General features: G+C 49.8%; 1 protein-coding gene across 3 annotated transcripts in view; it reads right to left on the reverse strand.

Moving 5' to 3' along the window:
* Positions 1-22,078, reverse strand: part of DOCK8 (dedicator of cytokinesis 8) — a 360,169-nt gene that overhangs the window by 82,258 nt on the left and 255,833 nt on the right. For all 3 annotated transcript variants that reach the window (XM_075317756.1, XM_075317746.1, XM_075317764.1), the window contains 3 exons: positions 20,683-20,852; positions 6,975-7,114; positions 4,872-5,054 (listed from right to left, as the gene is read on the reverse strand). In XM_075317756.1, the coding sequence (XP_075173871.1) occupies positions 4,872-5,054; positions 6,975-7,114; positions 20,683-20,852 (493 nt within the window). The remainder of the gene's footprint in view (positions 1-4,871; positions 5,055-6,974; positions 7,115-20,682; positions 20,853-22,078) is intronic.

Here is a 22,078-nt window from a genome sequence, read left to right on the forward strand (position 1 = left end):
ACGGACAGACGGAGCAGGTCTGGGTACCAAGCTCGCCTGGGCCAGTCTGGAGCAATGATTTTGACCCGACGGCCCTCCATTCTGATCTTGCGCAGGACTCTGGGCAAGAGAGCTAGAGGGGGAAACACGTAGGCCAGACGGAACTGGGACCAATCCTGAACCAGCGCGTCCGCTGCCAAGGCCTGAGGATCGTGGGAGCGAGCCACGTAAACCGGGACCTTGTTGTTGTGCCGGGATGCCATTAGATCCACTTCCGGAGTGCCCCACTTGCGGCAGATCGACTGGAACACTGCCGGATGCAGAGCCCACTCGCCGTCGTCCACGGTTTGACGGCTGAGATAATCTGCCTCCCAGTTTTCTACGCCTGGGATGTGGACTGCGGATATGGTGGACTTGGAGTCCTCCGTCCACTGAAGGATGCGTTGAACCTCCAACATCGCCAGGCGGCTGCGAGTCCCGCCCTGGTGATTGATGTAGGCAACTGCTGTCGCATTGTCCGACTGGACTCGAATGTGCTTGCCCGCCAACAGGTGGTGAAAGGCTACGAGAGCTAGGAGCACAGCTCTGATTTCCAGCACATTGATCGAGAGGACTGATTCGGACGGAGTCCAAGTGTCCTGTGCTCGGTGGTGGAGATATACTGCTCCCCAGCCGGAGAGACTGGCGTCCGTGGTGAGGATCACCCAGGACGGAGACAGGAAGGAGCGTCCCTGAGACAGAGAGAGGGGCCGAAGCCACCACTGAAGAGAGCTCCTGGTCTGTGGCGACAGAGCCACTAGCCTGTGCAAGGAAGAGGTCCGCTTGTTCCAAAGGCGGAGAATGTCCAGCTGCAGAGGACGCAGATGGAACTGGGCAAAGGGAACCACTTCCATTGATGCCACCATCTGACCCAGCACCTGCATGAGGTGCCTGATGGAATGACGGCGGGGCTTCAATAGAGAACGCACCGCCAGATGAAGGGACTGCTGTTTGACTAAGGGCAGCTTCACAAGTGCCGGCAGAGTCTCGAATTGCATCCCTAGGTACGTAAGTTTCTGGGTCGGAGTCAGAGTGGACTTGGGCAGATTGACAAGCCACCCGAATTGAACAAGCGTGGCGAGAGTGAGCGAGACACTCCGCTGACAGTCTGCACTGGATGAAGCCTTGACTAGAAGGTCGTCCAGGTAAGGAATCACTGCCAACCCCTGGAGGTGCAGAACCGCAACCACTGCTGCCATGATCTTGGTGAATACACGAGGGGCCGTGGCTAACCCGAAGGGGAGAGCCACGAATTGGAAATGTTCCTCTCCAATTGCAAAACGTAGCCAACGCTGGTGTGAAACTGCAATTGGCACATGCAGATAGGCATCTCTGATGTCGATGGATGCTAGAAAATCTCCTTGGGTCATTGAGGCAATGACCGATCGCAGAGATTCCATGCGAAAGTGCCGCACCTGAACATGCTTGTTGAGAAGCTTGAGGTCCAGGATGGGCCGGAAGGAACCGTCCTTTTTGGGGACTAGGAAGAGGTTTGAGTAGAAACCTCTGAACCGTTCCCGGGCGGGAACCGGAACAATTACTCCGTTGGCCTGCAAAGATGCCACGGCCTGAGAGAAAGTGGCGGCATTGGAGCAGGGGGGAGTGGACAGAAAAAATCTGTTTGGCGGGCTGGAAGAGAATTCTATCCTGTAGCCGTGGGAGATGATATCCCGCACCCACTGATCGGAGACGTGTTGAAACCACACGTCGCCAAAGTGGGAGAGCCTACCACCGACCCAGGACGTTGCTGGCGCAGCCAGATAGTCAAGAGGAGGCTGCCTTAGTGGCAGCGGCTCCTCCGCTCTTCTGAGGACGCGGCTTCGCGCGCCAGCTGGGTTTTCGATCCTTGGCTGAGTTAGTGGACGAGGCTGAGGGCTTAGAGGATGACCAGTTAGAGGAACGAAAGGAACGAAACCTCGACTGGTTCCTGCCCTGGACAGGTTTCCTGGGTTTAGTTTGTCGCAAGGAAGTACTCTTCCCGCCAGTAGCTTCCTTAATGATTTCATCCAGTTGTTCACCGAACAGCTGGGACCCTGCAAAGGGGAGCCCAGCAAGGTACTTCTTGGAAGAAGCGTCTGCTTTCCACTCTCGAAGCCACAAGATCGCGGATCGCGAGGGAATTAGCGGAAGCCACTGCCGTGCGGTGAGAGGCCTCCAGAATGGCAGACATGGCATAGGATGAAAAAGCCGAAGCCTGGGAAGTTAAGGCAACCATTTCGGGCATAGAGTCCCTGGCGAGGGAATGTATCTCCGCCAGAGAAGCAGAGACTGCCTTAAGAGCCCACACTGCTGCAAAAGACGGGGAGAACGAAGCCCCTGCCGCCTCAGACAGATTTGGCCAGAAGGTCAACCTGGCGGTCAGTGGGATCTTTAAGTGAGGTGCCATCAGCCACAGATACAACTGTCCGGGCTGAGATTCTAGACACCGGAGGATCTACCTTTGGTGAATGAGCCCACTCCTTGACCACTTCTGGTGGAAAGGGAAAACGGTCATCAGAACTACGCTTTGGGAAGCGTTTGTCAGGACAGGCCCTGGGCTTGGTCACAGTGGCCTGAAAACTGGAGTGGTTAAAAAACATACTCCTTGCTCTCTTAGGTGAGGTAAACTGGTGCTTTTCTACCAGAGAGGCTTGTTCCTCTGACACTGGTGGATTGAGGTCCAGTACGGAATTAATGGACGCAATCAAATCACTTACATCCGCATCACCCTCAGATAGATCAATAGGGTACATAGAGGTAGCGTCCGAGCCCACAGTAAAGGCATCCTCCTCGCCCTGCACTTCAGCTCGTGAATCAGAGCCGTGGGACGAGGAAGGAGAAGAGTCCCTGCGTCTCCGTTTAGGAGGACGGGGTCCGGGAACAGATAAAAAATCCTCTGAGAGCTCTGCAGAGCGAGTCGGTGCCGCAGAAGCGCCCTGAGAAGGGGGCTGATGCATGGTCAGCAGAGTCCAGGACAGCTGTCCCATGGAGTCGGCAAAGGACTGGGAGATAGCTTTAGAAAACGATGCTACCCAAGCCGGGGGTTCAGCCACCGGGACTGGAGCAGCCGGAGAGACCCCTGAGGAGGAGGCTCCAGGCTGAGGCACTACCATGTTAGAGCAGGCATCACAATGTGGATATGTGCTCGGTTCAGCAGAATGAGCTGACATGCAGTGCAAATAGAATAAAGCCTTGCAGCCTTGCTCCTAGTGAGAGACATGCTGCTGAGGTGGAAGCTCTGCAGTAAAGAATACAGTCTGTCAGAATGACCCCCAGAGAGTGTATAATAAAGTCCACAACCAGAGGTTGTGGCTTACCAGACCGCTTTTGTGTGCCCTCCGGTTCCACAGCTTGGACCCCCAGACAGATGCAGTAGCAGCAGCAGCCAGCGCCGATCAGTGTGTAAACGCTGAGAAAATGGCGCCGGAGTGAGGAGGGGGGCGGGGTTGAGTCCAGGAGCGGGAACCGGAGGGCCAAGGAGAAATACAGGGGAGGGGAACATCTCCTCAGAGAGGAGTGTCCTCCCCTCTGCTGAACGGCCGGTGGGCGGCGGCGCACTGTTTCCCTGCATGACTGACATGCAGGGGCAGTGAAATCAAAACTAGGCCGCATCTGAAGCCGGGGCCTAGATTTTTACATGCGGCCGACGAGCAGGCACCCTCGGCGCGGTTCTCAGGAAAAAACCAGAGAACCGGCCGGAAATCACAAACAAAGTGAAATAACACAACTCCCCACAATAAATGCACAAGGGACCCCTGAATAACGTCTCAATACTTAGCTTATGAGACGCAGGGCCAGGTCCCCGAGTAGTGAGTGATCGCTCCGTCCGGCAGGATCCTGACAGGGCTGCGGATGGAGACCGGTCTCCTGCAAAGCAGAGAGAACCGTGATGGCTCCCACTTCAAGCCAGAGCCTCAGAGGATGGTGAAGGAGCGCGGCATGTGAAGGCTCCAGCCTTGTAAAATCAACCTTAACAGCACCGCCGACACAGTGGGGTGAGAAGGGACATGCCGGGAGTCCATATTGGACCCGCTTTTCTTCCAAATCTTTGAAATGAAAAAATCAAAAATCAGAGAATGCATGTGTGTGAGTGACCTCCTGAACACAAAGCATTGAACTAGTTAGATTTGTCATCCAGGGGGTGTATATGCTCGGAGGGAGGAGCTACACTTTTAGTGTAGTACTTTGTGTGTCCTCCGGAGGCAGAAGCTATACACCCATGGTCTGGGTCTTCCATAAGGAACGATGAAGAAATGAGATATGGTATCACATAGACAATGAATTGAGGGATAATGCACATGTATGACTATCTCTCCATTCTGGCACTTTGTGTTCCTTTTTTTTAACAGTTTTCCTAAAGGTACCGTCACACATAACGAGATCGCTAGAGAGATCGCTGCTGAGTCACGGTTTCTGTGACGCAGTAGCAATCCCGTTAGCGATCTTGTTATGTGTGACACCTACCAGCGATCAGGCCCCTGCTGTGAGATCGCTAGTCGTTGCAGAATGGTCTAGGCCATTTTCTTCAAAGGCGATGTCCTGCTGGGCAGGACGCATCGCTGTGTTTGACACTGTGTGACAGGGTCACAGTAACTGCTGAGATCATTATACAGGTCGCTACTGCGACCTGTATCGTTCCTGCATCGTTGGTAAAGTCTGACTGTGTGACATCTCACTAGCGACTTACCAGCGATCCCTATCAGGTTGCATCGTCTTCGGGATCGCTGGTAAGTCGTTGTGTGTGACTGGGCCTTAAGTGTCCCGGAATAGTCATAAAATAAATACATGTGAACTGCCCCCAACTTATTGTCCTTAAATTTAAGTAAAATGACACTAAAACATCTGTGAAATAAAAATGGAATCTTAATCTGTACCTTGTACTCGAAGCAGGAGACACACATATAGAGTAAATCCAGTATTCGGTTTAGCTGTAGAGCGGGGAGGTAGGCCAACCACTTTTGGATCACACTCTGTTCCGTATTTTTCATGATCCATAAGAAGCATGTGAGGAGATTCCGGGTAGATTCTGGACTCAGAGCTGTGTACATTTTTAGAGGCTGGAGATAGGAAACAAATATGTACACTTCAATTTCTGTAACTGCATTATATCAGATCAGTGGACCAGATACTGTCTAAACAGGCAGGACACAGGTTAATTGTCGGTTTCTTGCTTACATGGACAGATAAATAACTTACAAAAGACCCAAATGACAATTTAGCAAATCGATAGCTGCTCCTTTAAGAACATTTACATGTTGCAAGGGGTTTATAAAAACAATCAGTCACGCAAAAACTGTTCATCACATAAAACTTATTACATTATTCTCAACAGCACATGTTCTGTTTACTGGAGATTATGTACTGCCGATAAAACAAGTTTTGTGTCTGAATAAAAGATGCATTTCATCATTTATCATGTGATCTCTGGGCCGCGTGTAAAATACCCTTTACTATAGTTGACCTGGTTTGTATGTGCGTGACTACAGACGTCTTGGCACATAAAGATACCCATACACATTAGTTAAAGTTGGATGAACATGATGAGTTTAACAAGATTTGCAGATGTTCTATGATCACATTATTCAAGAGCAACTCCTTTTTTTGTACATTTTGCTACTTGCTATCTTTATTGGCTCAACATTTCTTTGTGTCTTTGTATTTTGACCCTATTTCTATGTTTTTTTTCTAATGTTACCTGATGTTTTATGTACTTTTCTCAAAGATATGATTATTTTTACTCTTCATTTTCATGCAGTATATAAACATATACTGCACAGCGCAAATTTATTCGGACTATAGTTGTATTGAAATGTCTAGCTGACAGGACGCTATGGGTATATACATTGCTAGCATAATATTACATATAGGTCAGAAAGTGAAGCGTAAACATTTTAGAGTCAGAACCTAATGCATATGTCGGCAGCCTAACAACCTTCATGAAGCCATATATAAGGGAAAATACCTGTTTGGGATTTCAAGTTTCCACATAATCATTTGGACAAGCCAGATATAAGCTGTGGTGACTAATTCAATCCTTTCCCGAGACTCAACTGTCAATTCTTCTTATTATTTATTATAGTGCCATTTATTCCATGGCGCTTTACATGTGAAAAAGTGGTACCCATAATAAGAATAAATACAATAATCATAAACAAAACAAGGCACAGACAGGTACAGGAGGATAGAGGTCCCTGCCTGCAAGGACTCACAGTCTACAGGGGATGATTACAGTAAGAGAGAGCACCCTGCCCACGAGGGCTCACAGTCTACAAGGGATGGGTACAGGAGCAGAGAGAACCCTGCCCACGAGGGCTCACAGTCTACAGGGGATGGGTACAGGAGCAGAGAGGACCCTGCCCGCGAGGGCTCACAGTCTACAAGGGATAGGTACAGGAGCAGAGAAGACCCTGCCCACGAGGGCTCACAGTCTACAAGGGATGGGTACAGGAGCAGAGAGAACCCTGCCCGCGAGGGCTCATAGACTACAAGGGATGGGTACAGGAGCAGAGAGCACCCTGTCCACAAGGGCTCACAGTCTACAAGGGATGGGTACAGGAGCAGAGAGAACCCTGCCCGCGAGGGCTCAGTCTACAAGGGATAGGTACAGGAGCAGAGAGAACCCTGCCCACGAGGGCTCACAGTCTACAAGGGATGGGTACAGGAGCAGAGAGGACCCTGCCCATGAGGGCTCACAGTCTACAATGGATGGGTACAGGAGCAGAGAGGACCCTGCCCACGAGGGCGCACAGTCTACAAGGGATGGGTACAGGAGCAGAGAGAACCCTGCCCGCGAGGTCTCACAGTCTAAAACGGATGGGCGAGGATACAGTAGGTCACGTCACCTACAGATTTTTCTTATGTACTGCCACCTCAGAACACAAGTAATCTTTTAGGTTTTACTATTATACAGAAAATTGCCCATACTGCTATTTAATAACCAGTAAACACATAAATAATGACTGATAAACTCCACTTACGACTGAAGACAGAGTCACTGGAGAAGGTTTTAGACCAAACTGGTTTCCTGCAACTGCCATGGCCACATTTGGGTTGATCAGACTTGGAGTCTCTGGTTCTTCCTCTGGACTGCGTGTTCTTCCAGACTTTGAGTCTAAAACTTAATAATAAATATTATCCAATTAATCTAGATGGCAATAGGATCAATTATAACATCATTATAATATATGAAGTCATTTGTTCAAGAGAAAACGTGCAGAAACTCATAAATACAGTATTTAACTTGTGTCTCTACTTTTACATCATTCACTTTATTATCTGACATATTTAAGTAGAAAGATGACAGCCCTGAGTTCTCTGACGATGATGAAAAGGATGCTATGGATTACTTCCTAAGCTCCGTTTTTAGTGCCAGGGATATCTTAATCCAATATAAATTCCTACATAAAGTTTACTAAACTCCTGTCAAATTAAAATCCTTGGGATTTCTAATAGCAACCTATGCTTTACATGTCAAACCGAAGAGGGCACTTTCCTTCATGCCATAAGGCCTCGTAGCGGAATTCTACTACTTTGGTCTTCAGCTCTTGAAGCTACTGGGCTCATGACACTATAGTATGTTGCATTTATATTTTTGTTAGATTTCTCCTTTATTGTACCTGCAAAATCATTATCCTGAGCTAGAAATCCACTGTTCAACCCTCCTTGAAATCGGTGCTCCGATTAGTGAACTTATTTGCCCCCCCCCACTCCAAAACCCTGTACATGCCATAGGAAACGCATCAAGATTTGGTCAGAACCCATCTTTCCTACAGTCAAAAGCACAATGACATAAAATGTTTCACTCATTTTTTAAAAAAAAAGCAGTAAAATGGACGGTTACATGCATATATCATTGTGAAGGCTATAGGATATATTGTTTCAATGTATACCTAAATTAAAGGGTCTAAGGGAGAATGTTTCACCTTGTGGAGAGTAACATGCCTTACCTGCCAGTGTATAGAGGCTTATAAGCCATGCAATGCTCCTCTTGGAAATTAAATATGCATATAGCACCTTTAGAAGGAAGAGGATTTGGTTTCTTGTGCCATCAATTGGATGTAACAATCCTAAAAGTTAATATTGACCCTTTAATGAGCCTTGCCACAACGTAGGATAAGAAGGCAAACCAGAATCTCCATTTGCATACACATGTTTTGGGGTGTTGCCCCTCTTCAGTGCAAAGCAGGAGATCTGATTGAGCTAGACAAGACGCCTCTGACTGGGTGTCTACGGGGAACGTTTCTTCTTGTGGAGATATGCAAATTATCTTTTCAGTGAGGAAGTAGATGAACTTTAGTGACACCTATAGGAGGAAATACCATTTTTGCAAATTGAAGTTCTGATCTGGCATAAATCCTAAGTCAAAGCTTGTTAAAGGGTCACTTTTGACTTTTAGGATCGCTACCTCCAATAGGTGGTACTAGAGATAGTCTACTTCCTTACTTAAGAGACAATTTACATATTTCTCTGAGCACCATTGTGGCTTAAAGTCTCCTCACCACTGGCATGCTGTGTCAGTCTCCCCAAGGAGAAGAGCTTTCCCTTCTTGTGGAGAGAGATACGTGGATAGTAAATATGCAATAATTAAGAGGATATGCATATTTAATTTCCCAATGGAGCATTGCATGTTCTAAAAGTCTCCTTACACCGGCATGTTACATTCCACAAGGATTAACGTTCATTCAGGTTCCCAGTCAAAGGCAAATAGAGACATGTGTCTGCATATGGAGTTTATGGTTTTGATTTTTATCCTTAGCCATGTGGCAAGGCTCGTTAAAGGTTGATATTGATTTTAGGATTGTTACATCCAGCAAATGGTGCCAGAGATCAAATCTTCTTCCTTCTGAAGAGGCAATTTGCATATTTAATTTCAGAGAGGAGCACTGCATGGCCATTAAGTCTCTTCCAGCATGTCATTGTCCCCAAAAACATCTTCTCCTAGACTTGCAGTCAGAGACCGCTCATTCAGCTAAATCCGTTCTCCTGCTTTGCACTGAGGAGGGGTAACACCCCAAAATCAGAATTGTTAGCTTTAGTCATGTAGCTGAGTCCAGAGAGCTGCCCCGTCCACACCAGGCTCTCAATAGAGATTGTACATTGGCAGTGAGTTGTCAATTACAGGGGGGGCATGCAGCTGACTTTGTAGTCCCAGCAATGATAAGGGTCCTGCTGCTTAAACAAACATAGCAAATAAACAGCTGATTGGACTATAAGAAGATGGGCATCTCTGAGGTTTTTGTGTTAAGCCTTGCAGCATGTTGGCTTCAGCTTATATAGTAAAAACCTGCTAACAGGTTCCCTTTTAAGGTCTGTCCGCATGTTGCGTTTTTCCATACTTTTTGGTTGCGTTTTAAACTGCACTGTGTCAATGACAAAATGCATGCGCTTTGCTACCCAGGAAAGTCTATGAGAAAAAGGGAATTTTGTTTACTTACCGTAAATTCCTTTTCTTCTAGCTCCTATTGGGAGACCCAGACAATTGGGTGTATAGCTTCTGCCTCTGGAGGCCACACAAAGTATTACACTTTTAAAAAAGTGTAACCCCTCCCCTCTGCCTATACACCCTCCTGTGGATCACGGGCTCCTCAGTTTTGGTGCAAAAGCAGGAAGGAGAAAACTTATAAATTGGTCTAGGGTAAATTCAATCCGAAGGATGTTCGGAGAACTGAAGACCATGAACCCAAAGAACAAATCAACATCAACAACATGTGTACACAAAAGAACAACCAGCCCGAAGGGCACAGGGGCGGGTGCTGGGTCTCCCAATAGGAGCTAGAAGAAAAGGAATTTACGGTAAGTAAACAAAATTCCCTTTTTCTTTGTCGCTCCATTGGGAGACCCAGACAATTGGGACGTCCAAGAGCAGTCCCTGGGTGGGTAAAGCAATACCTCAATAAAAAGAGCCGAAAAACGGCCCCCTCTTACAGGTGGGCAACCGCCGCCTGGAGGACTCGCCTACCTAGACTGGCGTCTGCCGAAGCATAGGTATGCACTTGATAGTGCTTCGTGAAAGTGTGCAGAATAGACCATGTAGCTGCCTGACAGACCTGCTGAGCCGTCGCCCGGTGCCGCAATGCCCAGGACGCACCTACGGCTCTGGTAGAATGGGCTTTCAACCCTGAAGGGAGCGGAAGCCCAGAAGTACGGTAGGCCTCGAGAATCGGTTCCTTGATCCACTGAGCCAAGGTTGACTTGGAGGCCTGAGATCCCTTACGCTGGCCAGCGACAAGGACAAAGAGCGCGTCTGAACGGCGCAGGGGCGCCGTGCGAGACACGTAGACCCGGAGTGCTCTCACTAGATCCAAAGAGTGCAAATCCTTTTCACACTGGTGAATTGGATTAGGGCAAAAGGAAGGCAAGGAGATATCCTGATTGAGATGAAAAGGGGATACCACCTTAGGGAGAAATTCCGGGACAGGACGCAGAACCACCTTATCCTGGTGGAAAACCAGGAAGGGAGCTTTGCATGACAGCGCTGCAAGCTCAGACACTCTGCGAAGTGATGTGACTGCCACCAGGAAGGCCACCTTCTGAGAAAGACGGGAGAGAGAGACATCCCGCAGCGGCTCAAAAGGCGGCTTTTGAAGAGCCGTCAGGACCCTGTTAAGATCCCAAGGTTCCAACGGACGTTTGTAAGGTGGAACCATGTGGCAAACCCCCTGCAGGAACGTGCGGACCTGCGGAAGCCTGGCTAGACGCGTTTGAAAAAACACGGAGAGCGCCGACACTTGGCCCTTGAGAGAGCCGAGGGACAAACCCTTGTCCATTCCAGATTGTAGGAATGAAAGAAATGTGGGTAATGCAAACGGCCATGGAGGAAAACCGTTATCAGAGCACCAGGATAAGAAGATTTGCCAAGTGCTGTGATAGATCTTGGCGGACGTTGGTTTCCTGGCTTGTCTCATGGTGGCAATGACATCCTGAGATAACCCTGAAGACGCTAGGAGCCAGAACTCAATGGCCACGCAGTCAGGTTGAGGGCCACAGAATTCAGATGGAAAAACGGGCCTTGTGACAGCAAGTCGGGGCGGTCTGGAAGTGCCCACGGTTGACCCATCGCGAGATGCCACAGATCCGGATACCACGACCGCCTCGGCCAGTCTGGAGCGACGAGAATGGCGCGACGGCATTTGGACCGGATCTTGCGTAGTACCCTGGGCAGCATCGCCAGAGGGGGAAACACGTATGGCAGTCAAAACTGCGACCAATCCTGGACCAAAACGTCCGCTGCCAGAGCTCTGTGATCCTGAGACCGTGCCATGAAGGCCGGGACCTTGTTGTTGTGTCGTGACGCCATGAGATCGACGTCCGGCGTTCCCCAGCGGCAACAGATCTCTCGAAACACGTCTGGGTGAAGAGACCATTCCCCCGCGTCCATGCCCTGACGACTGAGAAAATCTGCTTCCCAGTTTTCTACGCCCGGGATGTGAACTGCGGAGATGGTGGAGTCTGTGTCTTCCACCCACTGCAGAATCCGCCGGACTTCCTGGAAGGCTTGACGACTGCGAAGCCGCCTTGGTGGTTGATGTAGGCGACGGCAGTGGCGTTGTCCGACTGGATTCGGATCTGCCTGCCCTCCAGTCACCGATGGAAAGTCAATAGGGCTAAATATGCTGCCCTTATCTCCAGGATATTGATCTGAAGGGACGATTCTATTGGAGTCCAGGTTCCTTGAGCCCTGTGGTGGAGAAAAACCGCTCCCCAACCTGACAGGCTCGCGTCCGTGGTGACCATGGCCCAGGTTGGGGGTAGGAAGGATTTTCCCCGGGCCAGGGATGTGGGTAGGAGCCACCACTGAAGTGATGTTTTGGTTGCGAGGGAAAGAGAGATGTTCTTGTCGAGGGAAGCAGCACTCTTGTCCCATTTGCGAAGAATGTCCCATTGGAGTGGCCGTAGATGGAATTGCGCGAACGGCACTGCCTCCATGGCTGCAACCATCTTCCCCAGGAAGTGCATGAGGCGCCTTAAGGGGTGTGACTGACTCCGAAGAAGTGACTGCACCCCCGCCTGCAGAGAAAGCCGTTTGTCCCGCGGTAGCATGATTAACGCTGGCTGGGTATGAAATTCCATCCCGAGGTAAGTCAGTGATTGGGTCGGCGTCAACTTGGATTTCGGGAAATTGATGATCCACCCGAACTGCTGGAGAGTCTCCAGAGTGACGGTAAGACTTTGTTGACACGCCACCAGAGAAGGGGCCCTGACTAGGAGATCGTCCAAGTAAGGGATCACTGAGTGGCCCTGAGCGTGCAGGACCGCCACGACGGATGCCATGACTTTGGTGAAAACCCGTGGGGCTGTCGCCAGGCCGAAAGGCAATGCCACGAACTGGAGGTGTTCGTCCCCGATGGCGAAACGCAGGAAACGTTGATGTTCGGGTGCGATCGGCACATGGAGATAAGCATCTTTGATGTCGATCGATGCTAGGAAGTCTCCTTGTGACATCGAGGCGATGACCGAGTGGAGAGATTCCATCCGAAACCGTCTGGTTCTCACATGTCTGTTGAGCAGCTTGAGGTCCAGAACGGGACGGAATGACCCATCCTTTTTTGGCACCACGAACAAGTTGGAGTAAAATCCGCGACCACGTTCCTGAAGGGGAACGGGAATCACAACTCCCTCTATCTTTAGAGCGTCCACTGCCTGAAAACGTGCGTCGGCCTGTGCGGGGGGTGGGGAGGTTCGGAAGAAACGAGCCGCCGGACGAGAGCTGAACTCTATCCTGTAACCATGAGACAGAATGTCTCTCACCCATCGGTCTTGAACGTGTGGCCATCAGGCGTCGCCAAAGCGGGAGAGCCTGCCACCGACCGAGGATGTGGTTAGATGAGGCAGAGAGTCATCTGGAGGCCGTCTTGGAGGCAGTGCCTCCCGCGGCCTTTTGGGGGCGTGACTTGGACCGCCACGCATAGGAGTTCCTCTGGCCTTTCTCCGGCCGGTTGGACAACGAGGATTGGGTCTTGGCGGAGGGACGAAAGGACCGAAACCTCGATTGGATTTTTCTCTGCTGAGGTCTCTGAGGTTTGGACTGGGGTAAGGAGGAGTCCTTTCCCGAGGATTCCTTAATAATCTCATCCAACCGTTCGCCAAACAAACGGTCGCCAGAAAAAGGCAAACCAGTTAAGAACCTTTTGGAAGCAGAGTCTGCTTTCCATTCGCGCAGCCACATCGCCCTGCGGACTGCCACGGAGTTAGCGGATGCCACAGCCGTACGGCTAGCGGAGTCCAGGACGGCGTTCATGGCGTAGGACGAAAATGCTGATGCCTGAGAGGTCAAGGAAGAAACCTGCGGAGCAGAATTCCGCGTGACGGCATTAATCTCAGTCAGACATGGCCTCATAAATAGACTTCACCAAGAGCTCTGTCTGTCTGTCAGTGGCATCCTTCAGGGATGCGCCATCGGCAACAGACACAACGGACCTAGCAGCCAATCTAGAGACTGGAGGATCCACCTTGGGGGAGTGTGCCCAGCCCTTAACGACTTCAGGTGAAAAGGGGTAACGCGTGTCAGTGTGCCGTTTAGCAAAGCGCTTGTCCGGGACCGCTCTGGGCTTCTGGACAGCGTCCCTGAAGTTAGAGTGATCAAAAAACGTATTGCGCGTACGTTTGGGGAATCGAAATTGGTGTTTCTCCTGCTGAGAAGCCGGCTCCTCTGCAGGAGGAGGTGGGGGTGAGAGATCCAGCACCTGGTTGATGGACGAGATAAGATCATTTACCAAGGCGTCCCCCTCAGGGGCATCAAGGTTAAGGGTGAAGTCAGGGTCAGAGCCCTGAGTTCCCACGTCCGCCTCGTCTTCCTGAGAGTCATCAAGCTGGGATCCAGAGCAGCGTGAGGAGGCCGGGGAAGAGTCCCAGCGAGGCCGCTTAGCCGGCCTGGGGCTGCGATCCGGGCAGGAGTCCTCCGCCTGGGACTTAGAGGCTATCCTGGGAGCGCGCTGCGGCGCGGACCGAGAGGGGCCTGGAGGAGACAAACTAACAGGGGCCGGGGCCTGTGAAGAGCCCGGTCTGGACTGCAAAGCCTCAAGGAGCTTAGATGACCATTTGTCCATAGACTGTGCAATGGATTGAGAAAGTGACTGGGAGAGTGTCGCAGCGAAAGAGGCCAACGACGGTGACTCTGTCCCTGCAGACTGCTCAGGGGGAGCCGGGGGATCTACATGAGCCGAGGGGCCCACAAGTGCCCGAGGCTCCGGCTGAGCAAGCGTGGCAGGAGTCGAGCATTGATCACAGTGGGGGTAGGTGGATCCCGCAGGCAACATAGCCCCACAAGAGGTACAGGCCGCGAAAAAAGTCTGTGCCTTAGTAGCTTTGCTCCTTGTGGACGACATGCTGTTGTCTCTTAGGAGAGTGACCACTGAGGGTATATGGGAAAAGGGTATACAGCCTTTCCGAACAGATATATATATCTATATATATCCCGGCACCCTAGGGGGACCAACACCGGGTGACCGGTGTGGCTTACCAACCGCTACCGAGCGGAGTGTGTCCTCCAGATTCCCTGTCGTGGATCCCCCAGAGCTGCAGAGCTTTGCCGCTGAGTAGCATCCACCGGCAGAATGCTAAAAATGGCTGCCGGAGCTCTCAGGGGGGGTGTGGAGCCGAGGGCGGCGCCAGCAAAGAGCGGGAATCTGGAGTCCCCAAGTGGTCAATGAGGGTGGGGGGAGACATGCAAAGATGCTCTAGCCCTCAGAGCCGACGTCATGTCGGTAATCCCGCCCTTACCCCTGACAGGCAGGCCCGGGGGCGGGATTTTGCTCGACTAGGCCGCGGCGAAGCCGGGGACTAAATTTAAGGCCGTGCCCGACAAGCAGGCACGGTCGGCGCGGAAGTCCGCCGAAAAAAACTGCGGACGGAACTACCGCGGCTTCCGGGGAGAAGGAGCGACCTCCCTCCCTGTACAGTCCACACATGGGGACACAGAGTACCTTCAAGTTGCAGGGCCCGGTCCCTGGGGGTGAAGAAGCTCCGGTCCGGCAGGTTCCACCAGGGGCTGCGGATGGAGCACGGTCCCAGCACGTGGATGACCGCTTAGGATCCCACTTCTCCCAGAGCCGAATAAGGGATGGTGAAGGAGACGGCATGTGGCTCCAGCCTCTGTACCCGCAATGGGTACCTCAACCTTAACAACACCGCCGACATAGTGGGGTGAGAAGGGAACATGCCAGGGACCCCATCGGGGTCCTCTTTTCTTCCATCCGTCATAACTATGTATGAGAATGCATGAGTGGATGTGTGCCTCCTTCCACACAAAGCATAAAACTGAGGAGCCCGTGATCCACAGGAGAGTGTATAGGCAGAGGGGAGGGGTTACACTTTTTTAAAAGTGTAATACTTTGTGTGGCCTCCAGAGGCAGAAGCTATACACCCAATTGTCTGGGTCTCCCAATGGAGCGACAAAGAAATCAGAATTTCAATCCGCAAGTTGCGTTTTTTTAGGCAGCGTTTTATTTGACAAATATTTGTTAAAATCGCTGCCTAGGCCTGATGGGATTTTGCTCAGGGCGACACTGGAGGTATGGGAGGCCACAAAGCTGAAAAGCGGCCTGATTGGCTCGTCCACTCCTCTGATGCCTTTGTTCGGCAATCCGGGCTTCCCTCCGGGGTGTACGGTGGAGAGATTTCTGGGCTGGAAACGAAGTTTGGATATTAGACTGGGGCAGATATTACAGGGCAGAGACTTGCCCCCTTTTGAAGACTTTCAGGCCGCTTTCCCCGGATTGAGATTGAGGTGGCTCGAATACATACAACTTCACTCCTTTGTGCGATCCTGGCTGGGTGGGAAGAGGCCCCCCTCCCCGGATACATCCACCCCATTTGAACACTTATTCCTGCAGAGTTTGCCTCCGACGCACCAGATCTCCCTCATTTGCAATATGATGAACAGGAACCTCTATTCTGAGGACCCCAGTTACATTGGAAGATGGGAATCGGAATTAGGTTTCAGCCTTACTGAGGAAGAAAAACAAAAGGCGTATGTGTTCTCCCACAAGATCTCAGTAGCATGCAATGCCCAGGAAAAGAGCTTTAAGCTACTGGCAAGATGGTATCAATGCCCGGTCAACCTCCATAGAGCAAAATGTTTAGCTGTGCGTTTGCACTGCATTTTGGTTGCATTTTGGATCCGTTCTTGTCAACAAAAATGCAGGTCTCTCTCTATCTCGGTCTCTCCCTCTCCCTCCTTCATACTCATCGATCATCGAAAGGGCACGGCTGTCACACTGCTCTCGTGGCCTCTCCTGCTTCTGAAAGTGCCTGCCGGTCCTTAGGCTCATCTCATATTCACTTCACCCGCTCATTAGGCTCATCTCATTCACTGCTTCACCTGCGCTATGCTTGGTTGCAGTCAGACACGCCCCCATGCTGAGTAACAGCTGTCAGACTGCAATCAATCACAGCCGCCGGTGGGCGGGTCTATATCGTGCAGTACAATAAATAAATAAATAATTTAAAAAAACAATGTGCGGTGCCCCCCAATTGATATCCAGCCAAGATAAAGCCTTACAGCTTCTGGATGGTATTCTCAGACTGGGGAGGTCTATCGTTTTTAGGTTGCCACCCAGCCTAAAAATATCAGCCAGTAGCTGCTCGGAATTGCTGCATCCATTAAACGGGACAGTCCCTGGACCTTACCCGGCTCATCCCGATTACCCTGATGCGGTGGCAATCGGGGTAATTCGGAGTTAATGGCAGCCCATAGCTGCCACTAAGTCCTAGGTTAATCATGGCAGGTGTCTATGAGACACCCCCCATGATTAATCTGTAAGTAAAGTAAATAAACACATATACCCAAAAAATAGTTTATTTGGAATCACAGACAAAAAAAAAAAAACTCTTTCACCACTTTATTAACCCCCCCAAACTCCCTTCCAGGTCCGACATAATTCACACGAGGTCCCATGACGCTTCCAGCACTGCTACATCTGAAGTGGACAGCGAGAGGCCATAGAGCACGACTGCTCTCTGTGAGCTCCATGCAGCAACTGAAGTGAGTTACGCTATCAGCGGTGACGTCACTCAGGTTACCCGCAGCCACAGCTGGAGTCCTCCATCTGTGACAGCAAATCACCCGGGTGACTAAAGTGAGCCGCATGATCAGCAAGACGTCACTCAGGTGATTTGCGGTCACAGGTGAGTCCTTCACCTGTGACTGCAAATCAGGCCACGACACAGAGACAGAGCTGCGCGATGAAAATGAACTCGGGTGAAGCTCTAACTTCACAGCTGCGGGCCCCGCACTACTATCTGTGTTGCGGCACTGACCTAAGAGGTTCACCCGAGTTCATTCTCATCGCATGGATCTGTCTGTCTGCTGTCAGCGGGCAATCATGCTATCTATTCTTTTTATCTATTTTTCCTATCTAGCCCTTTATCTATGTATTCTAGGTATCTATCAAATCCTATCCTATCATATTTTATTTCTTCTTTAAAAACGCACTGTCCAAAACACAGGGAAAACGCAGCGAAAACGCATCAAAAGCGCATGCGTTTTATAGCGGATTTATTTTCAAACACAGTGTTTACATTTGTCAAGAGTCTGCCAGAGGCTGCATTTTTGTTGTCATACCAGAACGCAGCGTGTGGACATACCCTAAAGGGTCGATTTTGACTTTTAGGATTGTTACACATGGCGCCAGAGATCAAATCCTCTTCCTTCTGAAGAGGATACTTGAATTAAGGTAGTGTCATTACAAAACTTTGCACAAACTACTCCTGAACTCTTCGTTAAAGGGAACCTGTCAGGTCAAAAAAGCGTTCTGACCTACAAGCAGGAGCCTGTGTGAGCTGCTAACCCCTCCCTACCCATCCCTGTGTTGTTATATTGTGTAATATAAAAGTAATAAAATAATGTTATATTACTTACATATGTCCTATGTAAATGATAGTGTCTCTAGCCCCATGGGCGTCTCATTGCCCTGTGGGCGTCTATATGCTTTCCATGGTATCACGCCCCTGTGGGCGTGATACCATGTATTTACATCAGCGACGTGACCGTTGCTACTTTAGAATCTCGCGCGCGCTTACCATTCTCACCGCTTCATCCTGGCTTTTGCTCCTCGGCCTCTGACGTGCACTGCGCATGCTCAGAAGATGCTTGTGGTTCCGGTCATGCGCAGTGCGCGTCAGAAGCCAAGAAGCAAGAGCCAGGATGAGGCGGTGAGAATGGTAAGCGCGCGCGCACGCAAAATTTTAAAGGAGCAACGGTCACGTCGCTGATGTAAATACATGGTATCACGCCCACATGGGCGTGATACCATGGAAAGCATGTAGACGCCCATGGGGCTAGAGACACTATCATTTACATAGGACATATGAAAGTAATAAAACGTTATTTTATTACTTTCATATTACAAAATATAACAACACAGGCATGAGTAGGGAGGGGTTAATAGCTCACACAGGCTCCTGCTTGTAGGTCAGAACGCTTTTTTGAGCTGACAGGTTCCCTTTAAAGGAGTTGTCCGACATAAACTCAAATATTTTTGGTAAGCTAATCTGTGCTGTATTGTCATATAAAACACCCCTACATTGTTATTTTTTGTTTTCTAACTTTTGTTCCTCTTGAATTATCCCTTTAGGCTTTGTGCGCACTAGAAATGTGAAGTTTCTCAAGAAAATTTATTGAGAAACTTCTGGGAGTGGAAGATTTCCGGACCTCCGAATTTGCCGCGATTTTCCTGCAGGTTGTTCCCTGCGGATTTTGCAGGCTGTACTGCAGAAATCCGCAGGTACCTGCGGAAAAGAATTAACATGCTCATTTTCTCCAGAAATTTTCTCAAGAAAATCTTCTCAAGGAAATTTCTTGAGAAAAATCCGCAGCGTGCGCACAGCTATTTTTTTTTTCATAGGATTTGATGGGAAATGTCTGCACAAAGATTGCAGACATTTCTCAAGAAATTTCCGCAGCAAATCCGCGGGTAAATCCGCGGGTAAAACGGCCTAGTGCGCACATAGCCTTATTCTCTGCAGCTCTTTGTTTACATTCAGCACAAGCAAACATGACCACTTCCTGTGCAAAACTTCCCAGTCAGAGCTGGCACCGCCCGGCCTCAGTGTCCAGTCCCGCCCCAGTGTCCAGCCTCGCCCCCTGCCCGCCCCCTGCACACACATTCCATGTCAGTATTCTTCCCCAGCACCTGACCTGTTATCACTACAGCATGGCAAATAACAGCCCCACATCGGGCACTGCACCCCCCCACCACATCGGGCTCTGCACCGCACACCACATCGGGCTCTGCACCCCCCACCACATCGGGCTCTGCGCCCCCCACCACATCGGGCTCTGCACCCCACACCACATCGGGCTCTGCACCCCACACCACATCGGGCTCTGCACCCCACACCCCATCGAGCTCTACACCCCACACCACATCAGGCTCTGCACCCCACACCACATCAAGCTCTGCACCGCACACACACATATGGCTCTGCACACCACACGCACATATGGCTCTGCACCGCACACGCACATCGGGCTCTGCACCGCACATGCACATAGGGCTCTGCACCGCACACACACATAGGGCTCTGCACCCCACACGCACATAGGGCTCTGCACCGCACACGCACATAGGGCTCTACACCGCACATAGAGCTCTGCACCGCACACGCACATCGGACTCTGCACCGCACACGCACATATGGCTCTGCACCGCACACGCACATATGGCTCTGCACCGCACACATGGCTCTGCACCGCACACATGGCTCTGCACCGCACACGCACATCGAAACTCTGCACCGCACACGCACATCGGACTCTGCACTGTACACGCACATAGGGCTCTGCACCGCACACGCACATAGGGCTCTGAATCACACACACACACACATAGGGCTCTGCACTGCACACACACACAGGGCTCTGCACACACACACACACACACACACACACACGGCGCTCTGCACCGACCCCCCCCACCCCCATAGGGAACACATGTAGGGAATACATACACACCCGTCCTCGGTCCCCGCCGCTCCTGCACGTTCGCGCGCTGTCTGTGCTCTGGACATATCAGCACAGTAGTGAAGTCACCGCTGTCCTGATCTGTCAGACACAGACTGCACGGGCAGTGATGAGAAGCTACGCTCCCTCTCATCAGCGCTTTCAAATGTACCGGCATCTGTGATCTGTGATGCCGATACATTTGAATGTGCGATCCTGAGCAGGGGCCCGGTGCTGGTGCTGATACCACGGCATCCGCCGCCAGGCCCCTCCCCCAGGTGACGGACCCCACAGCAGTGCTGGGGGAGGTTGTGGGGAGAGTACGGGGTGCGGGGGAATGTGTGGGAGGGTGCAGGAAAAGGGGCGGGGCTCATTGCACTGTAGCCGCCCAGCAGGGAGGCGACATGCTGTTCCAGATTTGCATGTCAACATGGTCCAGCCCATGTTGACATGAAATGACCGGAAGCAGCAAAATCGCGGCAGGAGCGGTCACATGAATGCTCTGAGCCGGGGGAGAGGGGCTGACAGCAGGGCAGGTAAGTGGTCTCTATCTACTTACCTGCCCCAATGTAGCCCAATAGGGGAATAAAAAAAAAAAAAGTCAAAAGAAGCCGGATAACCCCTTTAAGCATTAACATAAAACTTTAATATTGTATATTATTGCTATAGAACAAACTACATTTTTTCCTTCTTGTTATATTAGTCTTAAAATAAAGACTTAAAAAAAAAGAAATACATTAATTTACCTGAAAAATCATGTAGCTGAGGAATGGCATCTAAAATAGTGCTGACCAAAGGCAAATACAGAGCAGCAATTTTGTTCTTTATTTCTATTTTCTGACAGCGGGGGTCCAGATCATGTGAACTCAGAAGATTATGTACAGCATTGATGGCCTTTCGTTGCACTTTACTAATTCTGGGAAAGTAAAATAGAATTCAATTATGTTTTCTGATGTACTCTACAGTCCTGATACTTTATCAGCATTATTCACTATTCACATTCCAATATTCACCATCTACAATCTTGTTTTTTCTCCTTCCCTTTACTTGAGGGAAACTACTATTTTTGAATATTGTAATGGAAGGCAGTTTGTTCCCCAGGGCCAGGAGAGTGGTACAATGATAAGTGTTTGCAGGCAAGAATGAAGACTCTTGGAGACTTCTTTGGGCCTTGCATTGAGGATTTGGTCAATATTTTTGGTACCCTCAAAGTTGAAAAATACAGGCAGAATTAATCGTGCAATACCATCAAGGAGGAGTCTGATTGACTCAAAATTTATTCTACAACAAAACAGTAACACCAAACATAATGTCAATAAGAACCATTTTCAAAGTAAACAGTAAAGGGATTCCTGGAAGTGATGATATTGCCCTCAAAGATCCGTGATCTCAACATCTTCACGTCTCTCTGAGATTTTATGAAGATACAGAAGGATTTGTGAAAACCTACATCTACAGAAGATCGGTGGTCAATTCTCAAGATGTTTGGTGCAACCTCCCTGCCAAGTTCCTCCAAAAACTGTGTGAATGTACAGTGGGTAAAATAAGTATTAAAAAAGTCACAAGTTTCTAAGTAAATACATTTCTGAAGGTGCTATTGACATAAATTTCTCACCATGTCTATGTCGGTAACAACCCATCCAAATTAAACACAGGCAAAGAACTCAAATCATAGATGTCCATGAAATTAGTGATGTGTAATAATGAGAAATATCACAAGGAAAAGTATTGAACACATGAATAAAAAAAAGTGCAAAAAGACATGGAAAGTCATGGCACCAGCTGGTTCAACTGATGGCTTATAAAAAGGTGCCACACAAGAAACATCATCTGATGGGTAAAACCAGAGAGCTGCCTCAAGACCTTCACAACCTTATTGTTGCAAAACATACTGATGACATTGGTTAAAGAAGAATTTCTAAACTAATGATGGTTCCAGTGAGCACTGTTTGGGCCATAATCCTGAAGCGGAAAGAACATCATTTCACCATAAACCGGCCACAACCAGGTGCTCAGCGTAAAATTTCAGCCAGAGCCATAAAAAGAATTATCAGAAGAGTAGTCCAAGCGCCAATGCCCCTTTTGAGAGCTACAGAAATACCTGGAATCAGGAGGTACAAATATGTCAGAGAAAACAATAAG

This window comes from Anomaloglossus baeobatrachus, chromosome 1 (assembly GCF_048569485.1).
Source record: "Anomaloglossus baeobatrachus isolate aAnoBae1 chromosome 1, aAnoBae1.hap1, whole genome shotgun sequence".
NCBI lineage: Eukaryota > Metazoa > Chordata > Amphibia > Anura > Aromobatidae > Anomaloglossus > Anomaloglossus baeobatrachus.